At 50.5% G+C, this 13628-nt stretch overlaps 2 protein-coding genes across 2 annotated transcripts; both read left to right on the top strand.

The window, feature by feature from the left end:
- The first annotated feature begins 323 nt into the window (after positions 1-323).
- LOC310807663 (acyl-CoA dehydrogenase family member 11) lies at positions 324-5883 on the top strand. The gene is made up of 15 exons (XM_083674225.1): positions 324-394; positions 937-1310; positions 1490-1713; positions 2030-2129; positions 2263-2380; positions 2673-2815; positions 2962-3114; positions 3199-3293; positions 3398-3497; positions 3612-3752; positions 3886-3978; positions 4208-4315; positions 4656-4827; positions 5014-5080; positions 5319-5883. Exons 2-15 carry the CDS (start codon positions 951-953, stop codon positions 5431-5433), a joined length of 1989 nt encoding a protein of 662 aa, XP_083530351.1. The 5' UTR covers positions 324-394; positions 937-950; the 3' UTR covers positions 5434-5883.
- A 405-nt stretch (positions 5884-6288) lies between these two features.
- slc8b1 (solute carrier family 8 member B1) lies at positions 6289-13060 on the top strand. Its single transcript, XM_083673737.1, has 15 exons — positions 6289-6704; positions 7247-7399; positions 7832-7884; positions 8655-8712; positions 8886-8991; positions 9369-9536; positions 9790-9903; positions 10013-10078; positions 10205-10335; positions 10514-10655; positions 11046-11167; positions 11594-11747; positions 11841-11921; positions 12012-12076; positions 12338-13060. Exons 1-15 carry the CDS (start codon positions 6570-6572, stop codon positions 12521-12523), a joined length of 1734 nt encoding a protein of 577 aa, XP_083529863.1. The 5' UTR covers positions 6289-6569; the 3' UTR covers positions 12524-13060.
- Positions 13061-13628: the final 568 nt, after the last annotated feature.

The following is a 13628-nucleotide window of genomic DNA, read 5'->3' as shown; positions in this document are numbered from 1 at the left end:
TTCAATTGTATACAGTACCAGTCAAAAGTTTGGACACACCTTCTCATTCAATGGTTTTTCTTTATTTTGTAGATTAATATTGAAGACATCAAAACTATGAAGGAACACATATGGAATTATGTAGTAAACAAAAAAGTATTAAACAAACCAGAATATGGTTTATATTTTAGATTCTTCAAAGTATCCACCTTTTGCTTTGATGACAGCTTTGCACACTCTTGGCAAGGTGTGTCCAAACTTATGACTGGTCCTGTATGTCCTGGTGAATCTGTTGACACCCCGAGACGTTTTGGGCTTTTATTTTGAAGGCCTGAGCCAGAGACCTGGTGAGGGAGCTGTCAGTCATCTGGATCGGGGGGAAGACCGACGAGAAACTACAAGTTTGTTGTTTAAGGTTCATGATTTTCTTGCTATTTGCTTCTGGTTCGCAAACGCGTATTCCAAGTATTCACTTCGCGGTGTAAAAATGACGGCTATTTAGTAACAATGTCAACTAAAAGTAACTTAAACATGAAGACGAGCGACAACAAACAGAAGGACGCAGCTCCGTGGTGTTGGATCAGCCTGCAGGGCTGCTGAACTTTCACCTAGTTTTGACCACAAGGCTGTAAAGTGTATTTTGTGAACAGTAATGTTTATGGATCTCAACGGTTTCCTCTGGAGACACATTGAAACATTGGCCATTTGCAACATTATTATGTAGCGTAGTGTCGCCATTCTCATTTACCGCATAAAAAGACCTGTCCCTGGTTGCTGGTGTCAGATAATGTAACGAGATCAGACAGAAAGGCTGGTTTATTAATCCAATGGAAATGATTGGATATGCTGTATTTGCGTTAGAAAATGCCATTTGCTTTATTGTTTTTATTGGTGTTGGTGGCGGGCAGAAATGAGTGACTTTACCTTTAACCAATATCAATCATTATTATATTATAGGTCAGCTGTTAACGATGCCCGCCGTGAGCCGGCTGTTCCTCAGCCGACCGGTCACCGGGAACATTCACCGGGTGGTCCTCAGCCGACCGGTCACCGGGAACATTCACCGGGTTGTCCTCAGCCGACCGGTCACCGGGAACATTCACCGGGGGTTCCCTGGACTGTTGTGGTCGCTCCGGCGCAGCTGGTCAGACGGCGGGGGCCAGCGGGGGGCCGTCCGGTCACCGGAGGACGATCACTGGGAGGCAGAGGGACACCCTGTTTTCTCACGAGCCGGGATCGGTGCGTTTTTCCAAGAGAGGCCGGTGCTGAAGAATCCATTCCTGGAGGATGCGCTGCTGAGAAGTTACCTGAGCAGACACCTGCCTAAGGAGGTGAGGAGGACTGGGGTGAAGGGTCAGGGTTAGGGCCCTGCCCAGAAACAGGAGCTCCAGTGGGGTTAAAGGACACAGGGGATTGTGTTTTTAAATCTGTGGCTTCACTGAGTGTGTGTGTGTGTGTGTGTGTGTGTGTGTGTGTGTGTGTGTGTGTGTGTGTGTGTGTGTGTTCTCAGGCGGTGTTCTCAGACCTCTGTGTGTTCGGGGAGCGGTTGGTGTGTGAGGTGGATGGGTGGGGTCGGGACTGTGAGGTCACGCCTCCCCGGTTGGTGCACTTCGACCCCTGGGGTCGCCGTGTTGACCAGATCGTGACCTCTCCCGCCTGGCGACGCATGAAGGACCTGTCCGCACAGGAAGGGCTGGTTGCTATTGGCTACGAGAGGGCCTATGGAGAATGGAGGTGAGGCGACACACATCTGACATCACAGGATGAGTCGACCAGGACTGTAGTTCTGATACCTCATATATACCCCATTTATTTCATCCAAAGAGACTTCCATTGCAGTGAGTTCATACATTTCAGTATATATGGTCCCAGCGGGAATCGAACCCACAACCTCAGCGTTGTTAGCGCCATGCTCTACCAGCTGAGCCACAATCCTGTAAACCTCTCTCACTGTTGGTGTGTCTGTATGCCTGTATGTGTGTTTCAGTCGTGTGTACCAGATGACTAAGCTCTACCTGTTTCTGCCTGTTTCTGTTTCTACCTGTTTCAGTCGGGTGTACCAGATGAGTAAGCTCTACCTGTTCGCCCCGTCCTCTGGTCTGTTCTCCTGTCCTCTGGCCATGACTGACGGAGCCGCCAAGGTCATCCAGGTGTGTTTCAGTAGGAGACAAACGCACAACAGACGTACTTTGAGTTGTGTCTATTATAGTGATACAACTGCTTTTCTGTGTGTGTGTGTGTGTGTGTGTGTGTGTGTGTGTGTGTGTGTGTGTGTGTGTGTAGTCTCTAGGTGTGTCCTGGCCGGTAGCGGAGGCATTCAGCCGTTTGACCTCTCGTGACCCTGAGCAGTTCTGGACGTCTGGACAGTGGATGACTGAGCGGAGGGGTGGCTCTGATGTGGGTCAGTGAGCACACACTCAACTCACACACACACACACACTCAACTCACACACACTCAACTCACACACACACACACTCAACTCACACACTCAACTCACACACACTCAACTCACACACTCAACTCACACACTCAACTCACACACACAGACACTCAACTCAGCCCTGCTGGGGAAGAGGTTAGTGAATTTTTGCTATAGTGATTTTAAAAACCAAGATCCTAACATGCCTTTTATGTGTGTGTGTGTGTGTGTGTGTATGTGTGTGTGTGCGTGTGCGTGTGCGTGTACCTCTAGGCAGTGGGACAGAGACGTTGGCTTTGCCCCAGGGTGATGGTTCATACAGACTACATGGCTTTAAGTGGTTCACCTCTGCTACAGACGCAGACATGAGCCTCACGCTGGCCAGAGTCTCAGACAGAGAAGGAACGACCACACCGGTACCCCTCCCTGTTCATCCTCACAACACATCCTCCTTCACCTCCTCTCTCTCTCTCTCTCCAACCCCTACTCACACATGGAACCTTTCTACTCATGTGTGTGTGTGTGTGTGTGTGTGTGTGTGTGTGTGTGTGCCTCTCCTCAGGGCAGTAGGGGTTTGTCTCTGTTCTATGCGGAGGTCAGGCGAGACCAGGAGGGGAGGTTGGAGGGCATCGAAGTCCAGAGACTGAAGGACAAACTGGGTACCAGACAGATGCCCACTGCTGAGCTCCTGCTGGACGGGCTGCCTGCTCACAGGGTCAGTCAGACACTTCTACCAAACTAATACTGACACGCATCCCCCCCCGCCCCCCCTCATACCCGTTCCTCTGTCTCTGTGCAGCTGTCAGATGAGGGGAGGGGCGTGGCCTCCATCGCCAACATGCTGACCGTGACTCGGATCCACAACAGTGTGGCTGCAGTCGCCGCCATGAGGAGGTATGACATCACTCCTACTTCCTGTTGTTCTGAGGGTCAGGAGTGTGTTCTCTGAGTGAGTGTGTGTGTGTGTGTGTGTGTGTGTGTGTGTTAACGTCCTGCAGGGTGGTCCAGCTGGCTCGTGACTACGCTGGTCGGCGCTCTGCCTTTGGGAAGCTCCTGAGAGACCACCCCCTCCACATGCAGACCCTTGCCAGGATGGAGGTCAGCTGACCTTAGAGACCTAAAACCTTTCATCTCAACACAGAAATGTGGAAAAGATGAGGTCATCCTTCCAATCCTTATTTTCTGCATCCTGCTTCTCTCCCTCCCCCGCAGATGGAGACGCGGGGGGCGTTTCTACTGGTTATGGAAGTGTGTCGTCTGATTGGCAGAGAGGAAACAGGCCACGCCTCCGATCTGGAGACACACCTACTACGCTTGCTTACGCCTGTGGCCAAACTCTATACAGGGAAACAGGTACACACACACACACACACACACACACCACACACACCACACACACACCACACACACACACACACACACACACTACACCGGTAAACATGAATGGGCTGTACTGATGTCCCTGAACCATCCTCTGCCGTTTCAGGCAGTTGCTGTGGTTTCAGAGGGTCTGGAAAGTTTTGGTGGGCAGGGCTACATCGAGGACACAGGGTTACCCTCAATACTCAGGGATGCTCAGGTAGGTTACCTGACATATTTCAGTCTTTCTTTGCAAAGGTCACGATATGAGAGGTTATAATTCTGATTGGCTGAGGAGTCTTACTTGGCTCCCCCTTGTGTCTAACAACTGGCCTTGACAACATTCATCACATCCCCCAGCCTCCAGCCAGGGGCCAGGGGCCAGTTTTACTGAATATAGAACCCTAATCATATTTGATTCTTTTCCCAACTCTCTCTCTCTCCCTCAGGTGTTGAGCATATGGGAAGGAACTACAAACATACTGTCTCTGGATGTTCTGCGCTGTGTGAGCCGAAGCTCAGGACTGGTCCTGCAAGCCTACTTCACTCAGACCAAGGTCAGAGGGGGCCGAGGGGGTCAGGCAGAGGTCAGGGGGGGCCGAGGGGGTCAGACAGAGGTCAGGGGGGGCCGAGGGGGTCAGACAGAGGTCAGAGGGGGCCGAGGGGGGTCAGACAGAGGTCAGAGGGGGCCGAGGGGGTCAGACAGAGGTCAGAGGGGGCCGAGGGGGTCAGACAGAGGTCATAGGGGGACCGAGGGGGGGCCGAGGGGGTCAGACAGAGGTCAGGGGGGGGGCCGAGGGGGTCAGACCGAGGGGGTCAGGGGGGGGCCGAGGGGGTCAGACCATATATTTGAAGCTTGTTACACTGTGAGTATGTTTAAGTCTGTTTCCCCCCCAGTCCATGCTAGCAGCAGCCTCCAGTGTCCCCTCCCTGGCCCCAGCTGTGAGAGCAGTAGACAGCGCCCTCTCTGGTCTGGGGGAGTTTGTACAGGCGGCAGCCAACAGACCACCAGGGTACCTGGAGCTGGCAGCCAGAGACCTGGCATACAGCCTGGCACGCATCTATATGGGTACTGTACACACACACACACACACACACACACACACACACACACAAAAAGTTCACCATCATCGCCATCACCATCAAGTAGCCTGCACTGAGCAGTATTGTTACTGTGTGTGTGTGTGTGTGTGTGTGTGTGTGTGTGTGTGTGTGTGTGTGTGTGTGTGTGTGTGTGTGTGTGTGTGTGTTTCAGGTGCTCTGCTCATAGACCATGCTTCATGGGATGGAGCGTCTCACAGTGACTCCTATGCAGCTCTCAGGTAAAGTCACTCATACAGTGTGTCTGCTGCTGCTGCTGGACAGACAGGCTTGATTAAAACACTAAAAAGCTTCCCTGATGACCCACACGTTGTCTATCAGTCCTCAGTGATGTAGGTGTGTTGGCATGTGCTGCAGGTTGTGTGAGCTGAGCAGTAGCATAGGTATGTTCATATGCGTCTTTGAAACGTGTGTCTGTATGTGTGTGTGTATGTGTGTGTGTGCGTGCGCGCGCTGTAGGTGGTGTGAGCAGGACTTGTGTCCGGTGATCGGCAGGGAGGCCCGAGGCTGGTACGACCCAGAGACTCCACCACTTGATGCTGCCCTGGTGTACGATAAGCCAATCAGAGACTGAGCGTAGGAGGGAGAGCCAATCACAGCGTGGATGGATCACCAGAGGTTGAGAGCTGAGGGGGGAAGGAGGGGCTTGTCGAGTGGTCCCTGCTGCACTATATGTTGTTGCCCTCCAATCTGACACTGTTGCCCGTGTCTCGTAGCCCTGGGGGTTATTCACAACATTTAGACCGTTGCAGACTGATGCCTTCCTTTGCCCTCCTGGCTTGGTAAGACATGTGGCTCAGACTGATGCCTTCCTTTGCCCTCCTGGCTTGGTAAGACATGTGGCTCAGAGGGGTGATTCTGTATCTTGGGTGGAGGACGGCAGGCATGTGTGGAATATAATGTCATGTAACATGTTTATGATAATCGCCTGTTATCTTTGTGAGTTCTTCATGTACAAAATCATTTTGATAACTCACACATGCAGTCAGTTTGTTCGTGCCATTTATATTAAAATTGTTTGTACATTGTTTATCTTGCTGTGTGTGTGTCTGTGTCTGTGTCTGTGTCTGTGTCTGTGTCTGTGTCTGTGTCTGTGTCTGTGTCTGTGTGTATACTTTAGCCAGTGCAATACTAATAGGAGCAGTTCACTGTGGCCACTAGTTTTGTCAAGATACCAACATGTTGACTTTAATACCGACACCAGCTGCGGTACCACGATTTCCATTCTTAAACGATATGATAGTATAGAACCGTTTTCAAAGCAGGGGATCGTGATACTTTTGTGCAACACTAGTGGCCACTAGATGAAGTTTGATATTGTGAACGTATTTCCAAAGCAGGGAGGGACTGAAATCCAGAAGTGTTGCAACGTCACTTAAAGGAGGCAGCGTGTGTGACGTTTCAGGAGAGTCCGCAAGTTGGGGTTGTTTTCTGGTTTGTACATAATGTTCAACTACGACTATCAGATATAGAATAACATCAGCATCAGAGACTCCCCCAGCGGCACATCTACCTCCTCGGTTGCGCGGAATGTACAGTAGATAAAGAATACGCGCTGTCAGGGTCGTTGACGAGTTATTGTAGAAAAATGGTGTTTTAGTCAACCACTGATATAAAGGTTTAAACCGCAGGGAGATCTGACCTACCTACATACTGCTGTATGTCCCGGGAAAAAAGGATCGGAATGGACTCATTTCCTGGTCGGAGTGAATGCTGATATGTGTGGATTGTGGTGATGTGAATGTCGCCATGTCTCAGACGCAGCTCAGGTCGTTTATTCTACCCAACTGGACCTCGTCTGAAGCGACGCGCTCCGAAATGCTGTTCCAGGGTAATACAGATGAGGTTAGTGAGATAACTAATTGGATTTACGAAGTGTGCATTTCCCTAATTCATTTCCCCAGCAGGTGCACGCCGTACAGTGTTGCCTACTATAACAGTCGTCAACAGGCAACATGTTGTTGATTTAATCATTTGCTATGTTCGATGTTGCACAACACTGCTGACAGGTCTGAAGTTTCCAGGCACTGATCTCGGATCAGGTTACCTTCCCCAACTCCTGATCAGTCTTGTTTTTCCTGCTCTCATATGAGTGTAGTTGGGTTATGCTTGAACTGCCGTTATGTAAATCTTGGTGCCCATGGAGACATTGGTGGATAGGGTGAATGGTCCTTAAAGTGGCCTCCTCTTCTTCCCCTTCCTTCATCTGCACAGATATGAGCAAATAGGACATGAAAGCAGATGTGAGAGAACATAAATGAAAGCAGAATATCTAGTAAGGATCTATATTGCACCTGTGTTACAGACGAAGGAGAGGAAGCCCTCTTTAATCTTGCCACTCTATCATTGTGTGTGTGTGTGTGTGTGTGTGTGTTTGTTTTCCTCAGTGTGACATGGTGATGAACCTCAGTGCGGCTGACCGCTGTGCATTTGTAAAGAACACGCCGGACTGCGACCTGGAGAACAGCTTCATCAACTACCTCCGCCTGGCCTTCTGCCTGCTGCCCCCCAACCTCACACCCCTCACTGTCACACTCTGTGTAAGTGTGCGTGTGCGTGTGCGTGTGTGTGTGTGTGTGTTTTCCCTGACTGGTGTGTGCGTGCGCCCGCAGTCTGTCTACCGCCTTCTGTCTACTATGCAGCTCAGGTTCAAGACCCTGATCTCTGTGTGTGTGTGTGTGTGTGTGTGTGTGTGTGTGTGTGTGTGTGTGTGTGTGTGTGTGTGTGTGTGTGTGTGTGTGTGTGTGTGTGTGTGTGTGTGTGTGTGTGTGTGTGTGTAGGCACGTGCTCTCACCCACCGGGTCAATGAAGCAGGAAGTGTCTGGTGAGGGGGGTTGGTCAGAGAACGTGCCCTGAAAGAAGGAACACACCACTTCCCCTCAGCTCCAAGTGAACAGGATGCATTTGCTGAGTCGTATGGTCAATCTCATCAGAAAGACAAAAAGTGAATTTCTCTCTCTCTCTCTCTGTAGGTTCTCTGGCTGTTCTTCTTGTTCATGGTTCTGGGAATCACTGCATCTAAGTTGTAAGTCTCAGGATCTCCTGGTATTGCTGCTGTTTCATTTATGATTGTACAAGAAGTCATTGTCATGCTGTGGCTTTACTGCCTGCTGGTGGCTTCCCGCCTGCTGACAGAGGGAGTGTGTGTCTGCTCTATCTGACAGAGGGAGTGTGTGTCTGCTCTATCTGACAGAGGGAGTGTGTGTCTGCTCTATCTGACAGAGGGAGTGTGTGTCTGCTCTATCTGACAGAGGGAGTGTGTGTCTGCTCTATCTGACAGAGGGAGTGTGTGTCTGCTCTATCTGACAGAGGGAGTGTGTGTCTGCTCTATCTGACAGAGGGAGTGTGTGTCTGCTCTATCTGACAGAGGGAGTGTGTGTCTGCTCTATCTGACAGAGGGAGTGTGTGTCTGCTCTATCTGACAGAGGGAGTGTGTGTCTGCTCTATCTGACAGAGGGAGTGTGTGTCTGCTCTATCTGACAGAGGGAGTGTGTCTGCTCTATCTGACAGAGGGAGTGTGTGTCTGCTCTATCTGACAGAGGGAGTGTGTGTCTGCTCTATCTGACAGAGGGAGTGTGTGTCTGCTCTATCTGACAGACTGCAGCAGTCTCAGTTTAATGTGTTTTCAAAGTGCTGAGTCTGTCAGCTCACTGGTCACATGGAGGCTTATCATATCACATGATCTCAGGGAATTTGGTGTGTGGTTTCACTCAGAGAGAGAGAGAGTGAGAGTGAGAGAGTGTAGGAATGTTGGTTATTGATTAGTGAGGGTGTTTCTGTGTGTGTTTCTCTCAGTTTTTGTCCCAACCTCTCCGCCATCTCCTCCTCCCTTCGACTCTCACACAACGTGGCCGTATCCTTTTAACACACATACACACTCGCACTTAATTCCTGACTTGTGTGTGTGTGTTTTCCCTGACTTGTGTGTGTGTGTGTGTGTGTGTGTGTTTTCCTTGACTGGTGTGTGTGTGTGTGTGTGTGTGTGTGTGTGTGTGTGTGTGTTTTCCTTGACTGGTGTGTGTTGAGGGTGTGACGTTTCTGGCATTTGGAAATGGAGCTCCAGATGTCTTCAGTGCCATGGTGGCTTTTTCCCGCCCACACACTGCTGGTCTGGCCATAGGGGCACTGTTCGGTAAGAGCACTGGTTCACACACACACACACACACACACACACACACACACTTCTTTAGATTATTGAGTTGCACCCTAGTTTCCCCTCGTCCTCAAATGACTGAAATCCATCCCCCTCTCTCCCTCCCTCCCTCTCTCTCTCTCTCTCTCTCCCTCTCCTTTTTATCCCTCCTCCTCCCTGCCTCTCCGTCCATCCCTCCCTCCCTCCCTCTCTCTCTCTCCGTCCATCCCTCCCTCCCTCTCTCTCTCTCTCTCTCCGTCCATCCCTCCCTCCCTCTCTCTCTCTCTCTCTCCGTCCATCCCTCCCTCCCTCCCTCTCTCTCTCTCCGTCCATCCCTCCCTCCCTCTCTCTCTCTCCGTCCATCCCTCCCTCTGTAGGTGCCGGTATCTTCGTAACCACGGTAGTGGCTGGGAGTGTGTCATTGGTCAAGCCCTTTACTGTTGCCTCCCGGCCCTTCCTGCGTGATGTGATCTTCTACATGGTAGCCGTGTTCTGGACCTTTCTCATCCTGTACAGAGGAACGATATCACTGGGAGAAGCACTGGGTACACACCTTCTACCCTCTAACCTGACTTATGTTGTGTTGGTAATGTTGTCAGAATGGTAATGTTGTCAGAATGGTAATGTTGTCAGAATCATGTTCATCTACATTATCCAAGGATTGTCACTAGGCTCATCCATCCATTTTTACACTAGGCAGGAGGTGGTGAAATGGTAATGGTCTCTGTGTGTGTGTGTGTGTGTGTGTGTGTGTGTGTGTGTGTGTGTGTGTGTGTGTGTGTGTGTGTGTGTGTGTAGGGTACCTGGGCCTGTATGTGGTATATGTGTTGACCGTCATTGTGAGCGCGTACATCTACAACCGTCAGAAACACTCAGCGACAGCAGCCATCCAGAGCTCAACGCACGTACCAGGTGACACACACACACACACACACACACACACACACACATACACAGACACACACACACAGATTAGGTGACAGTCTAACTGCACGCATAATGACATGTCTTCCCCTGGCAGAGTTCCAGTCCTCTGACTCAGATGATGAAGTTCCCTGTTTAACCAACAACAGCATCCAGGAGTACGGTGAGACACCAGCCACACTATAGTAGTTTATACATGACTGAAGTATGCTATTCACACACGTATATAATTGTGTGTGTGTGTGTGTGTGTGTGTGTGTGTGTGTGTGTGTGTGTGTGTGTGTTGTAGAGGCTGAATACAGGCCCCTCCTGCCCTACTCTGAGTCGACCAGTCAGATCCTGCTGAGCTCTCTCAACCCAGTGGATAACAGGAAATGGAGGAGGAAGTCTCGGGCCTGGAGAATCCTCAAAGTACTAAAGGTGTGTGTCTGTGTGTGTGTGTGTGTCTGTGTCTGTCTGTCTGTCTGTGTGTCTGTCTGTGTGTGTGTGTGTGTGTGTGTGTGTGTGTGTGTGTGTAACACGGGAAGTGTAACCAGATTGTTGTCCTTATTGGTGCCGTCAGTGTCACTGAGCTGCAGTTGTGTCGTCTGTCCACCAGGTGCCGCTGGAGGTGCTGCTGCTGCTGACGGTCCCTGTAGTCGACCCGGATAAAGAAGACAGGAACTGGAGCCGACCCTTAAACTGCCTCCACCTGGTCACCGCCCCGCTGGTGTGTGTGCTCACCTTCCAGTCTGGAGTGTGTAAGTCAGCCTGGGAGGGAGGGACGGAGGGCGAGAGAGAGGGAGGGAGGGAGAGACAGGGAGAGAGAGAGAGAGAGAGAGAGAGAGAGAGAGAGAGAGTGTGTGTTTGTGTTCTCAGCTGTGGAATCCCTTGATGGTTTTGCCAGTCATAATCATACCAAAGACACCTGAAGGCTTTTTTAGGGGCAATAAAGTTCTTAATTCCCCCATCTCTCTCCCACCTCCTCCCACATCTACCCCCTCCTCCTCCATCTCTCTCTCCCCTCCTCCTCCATCTCTCTCTCCCCTCCTCCCACATCTCTCTCTCTCCTCCTCCCCCATCTCCCCTCCCCTCCTCCCCTCCCCTCCTCCCCCATCTCCCCTCCCCTCCTCCCCTCCTCTCCTCTCTAGACGGTGTGTACCTGGTCCAAGGGGAGGTTCCAGTCTGGCTGTTGACTCTCCTGCTGGGCCTCTTCCTGTCCGCCATCGTATTCTGTACTACCAGCAACGACAGACCCCCATGCTACCATTCAGTAAGTGTGTGTGTGTGTGTGTGTGTGTGTGTGTGTGTGTGTGTGTGTGTGTGTGTGTGTGTGTGTGTGTGTGTGTTCTGGTGCCTCCCTCTGTGCACTGGGTGTGTGTGTAGTCATATTGTATGTATGTGAGCATGTGTACTTCACTCTAGTTATTTGATCTGTTTTATGGTGTGTGTGTGTATAATGTGTGTGTGTTTAGTTGTTTTCGTTGTTAGGGTTTGTGGTGTGTGTATATAATGTGTGTGTGTGTGTGTAGTTGTTTTCGTTGTTAGGGTTTGTGGTGTGTGTATATAATGTGTGTGTGTGTGTAGTTGTTCTCGTTGTTAGGGTTTGTGGTGTGTGTGTGTGTATAATGTGTGTGTGTGTAGTTGTTTTCGTTGTTAGGGTTTGTGGTGTGTGTATATAATGTGTGTGTGTGTGTAGTTGTTCTCGTTGTTAGGGTTTGTGGTGAGTGCCATTGTGATCAGTGCTGCAGCCTCTGAGGTGGTCAGTCTTCTGCACATGCTTGGTGTCGTCCTGAGTCTCAGCAACACTGTACTGGGACTGACCCTACTGGCCTGGGGGAACAGCATCGGGGGTGAGACACACACACACACACACACACACACACACACACACACCTCAGGAAACCCGCTGCCACAGTAGTGCTGAGTCTGTGTTGTTCTTTCAGACTGTTTCTCTGACATCACTATTGCGAGACAGGGTTACCCAAGGATGGCCATATCTGCCTGCTTTGGTGGCATCATCTTCAGTATCCTTTTGTGTGTGTGTGTGTGTGTGTGTGTGTGTGTGTGTGCGTGATGTACAAAGGTATATGGCTGTCCTTGACTGTTCCTCTCAGACATGTTGTTTGGTGTAGGCGTGGGCTGTCTGCTGCAGATGTATAACAACCAGTCTGTCGTACAGGTACAGTACCAGTACCCTCCACTAGTACCCTCCACTAGTACCTCCACTCCTCTCCTTACCTACAAGGTGATACAGGTCGTGTACAGAACCTTCGAGGCCACACATTCAGGAGGCGCATGCCTGTTTGAGCCAAGGATTATGGGATGGGATGTTGCCTTGTTCAGTGCCAAGCGCTGACATCTTTTCATGAATCAACTGCTGTAAGATGTCAAATCATTGTTGTGACTGTCACCTCACCCACCCTCTCTCCCCCTCCCCTAGTTGGAGCCAGAGGGTTTGTTGCCCTGGATTCTAGCAGGTTCTCTTGGTCTGTCTCTGGTTCTGTCCTTTGTCATCGTTCCTCTGCGCGGGTTCCGCATGGGTCGGGCTAACGGGATCTTCCTCATGGTCTTCTACGCCATCTTCCTCCTGATCGCGCTGCTCACAGAGTTCGGCGAGATTCACTGAAACCCTGGAGCGCTGAGGGAGTGAGGAAGAACCTCCTGTCATCCCTCACATACACACGTACTTTGGACCAGAACCCTCTTCCCCATATGCGCCTCTGTTGACCTGGCTGTAGTGTCCTGTATGGGGCGTAGGGATTGGGTCACTAGTCGGGAATAGTGTCATTTAAGACACAGGGAGAGGAGCCACCTCAGGGACAGCTGTAGCCAATCACATTGTGCCGTTACTGAGCATCTGTTTGCACATCTGACTGCAGCTGCAGTAGCACTGTGACTAGGGGCCAGGAGTTTTTCCTGGTTAGTTCACTAAACACTGGTATTGCTGTAATTTAAATCAATGACAATATGGTCATGGCCGTGGTGGAGAGGGGTATGTTTGTAACAATCAATGTAAGTCAATATTAATGTCAACACAGTGTTGTAAACTGGGTTCCTAGTTCCCTCTGCTTGCTTAGAGGGACTCACTGATCTGTCTGGTGATGATTAATGTGGGACATTTGTCAAGGCTGTCATGAGTGTGTAAATAAATGTTATTGAAAGATATCCATAAAATGTATGTGGAAATGATGCAGTGTATGGGTTAACGGTGTGAAAACCTCTGGAGTGTGTCTGAAATATTATTGCTATTTTCAAGGCCAGAATTTTTCAGCGCAACTGATGGCAGGTCACCTGCTCATCGTCATGACGACGCTCCAGCACTGTGCTCATTTCAACTTTCACAGCCGACACAAATTGTCGATTCGCCTCCGTTTTGCACCGGCTGAAAATAGAGCGGAACCCTCTGGTTCACTGAACCTCACTGAGCACGGTGGTCAACACACTGAACCTCACTGAGCACGGTGGTCAACACACTGAACCTCTCTGAGCACGGTGGTCAACACACTGAACCTCTCTGAGCACGGTGGTCAACACACTGAACCTCTCTGAGCACGGTGGTCAACACACTGAACCTCACTGAGCACGGTGGTCAACACACTGAACCTCACTGAGCACGGTGGTCAACACACTGAACCTCTCTGAGCACGGTGGTCAACACACTGAACCTCACTGAGCACGGTGGTCAACACACTGAGCACTTCAACCTAGTCGGCAACCTTTTCACTTCTCAA

Source organism: Argentina silus (genome assembly GCF_951799395.1).
Source record: "Argentina silus genome assembly, chromosome: 7".
Lineage (NCBI taxonomy): Eukaryota > Metazoa > Chordata > Actinopteri > Argentiniformes > Argentinidae > Argentina > Argentina silus.
Note: the sequence above shows the minus strand (reverse complement) of the source record. Positions and strands in the feature narration are given on the sequence as shown.

Excerpts from the sequence above, each read along its gene's own strand:
- LOC310807663 (XM_083674225.1), top strand. The coding sequence starts at position 951 with ATGCCCGCCGTGAGCCGGCTGTTCCTCAGCCGACCGGTCACCGGGAAC. Across the intron at positions 3,498-3,611 it reads AGACCCTTGCCAGGATGGAG|ATGGAGACGCGGGGGGCGTT; the intron begins GTCAGCTGACCT and ends CCTCCCCCGCAG. Across the intron at positions 4,316-4,655 it reads CCTACTTCACTCAGACCAAG|TCCATGCTAGCAGCAGCCTC; the intron begins GTCAGAGGGGGC and ends TTTCCCCCCCAG.
- slc8b1 (XM_083673737.1), top strand. The coding sequence starts at position 6,570 with ATGCTGATATGTGTGGATTGTGGTGATGTGAATGTCGCCATGTCTCAG. Across the intron at positions 7,885-8,654 it reads GGAATCACTGCATCTAAGTT|TTTTTGTCCCAACCTCTCCG; the intron begins GTAAGTCTCAGG and ends TGTTTCTCTCAG. Across the intron at positions 11,922-12,011 it reads CTTTGGTGGCATCATCTTCA|ACATGTTGTTTGGTGTAGGC; the intron begins GTATCCTTTTGT and ends TGTTCCTCTCAG.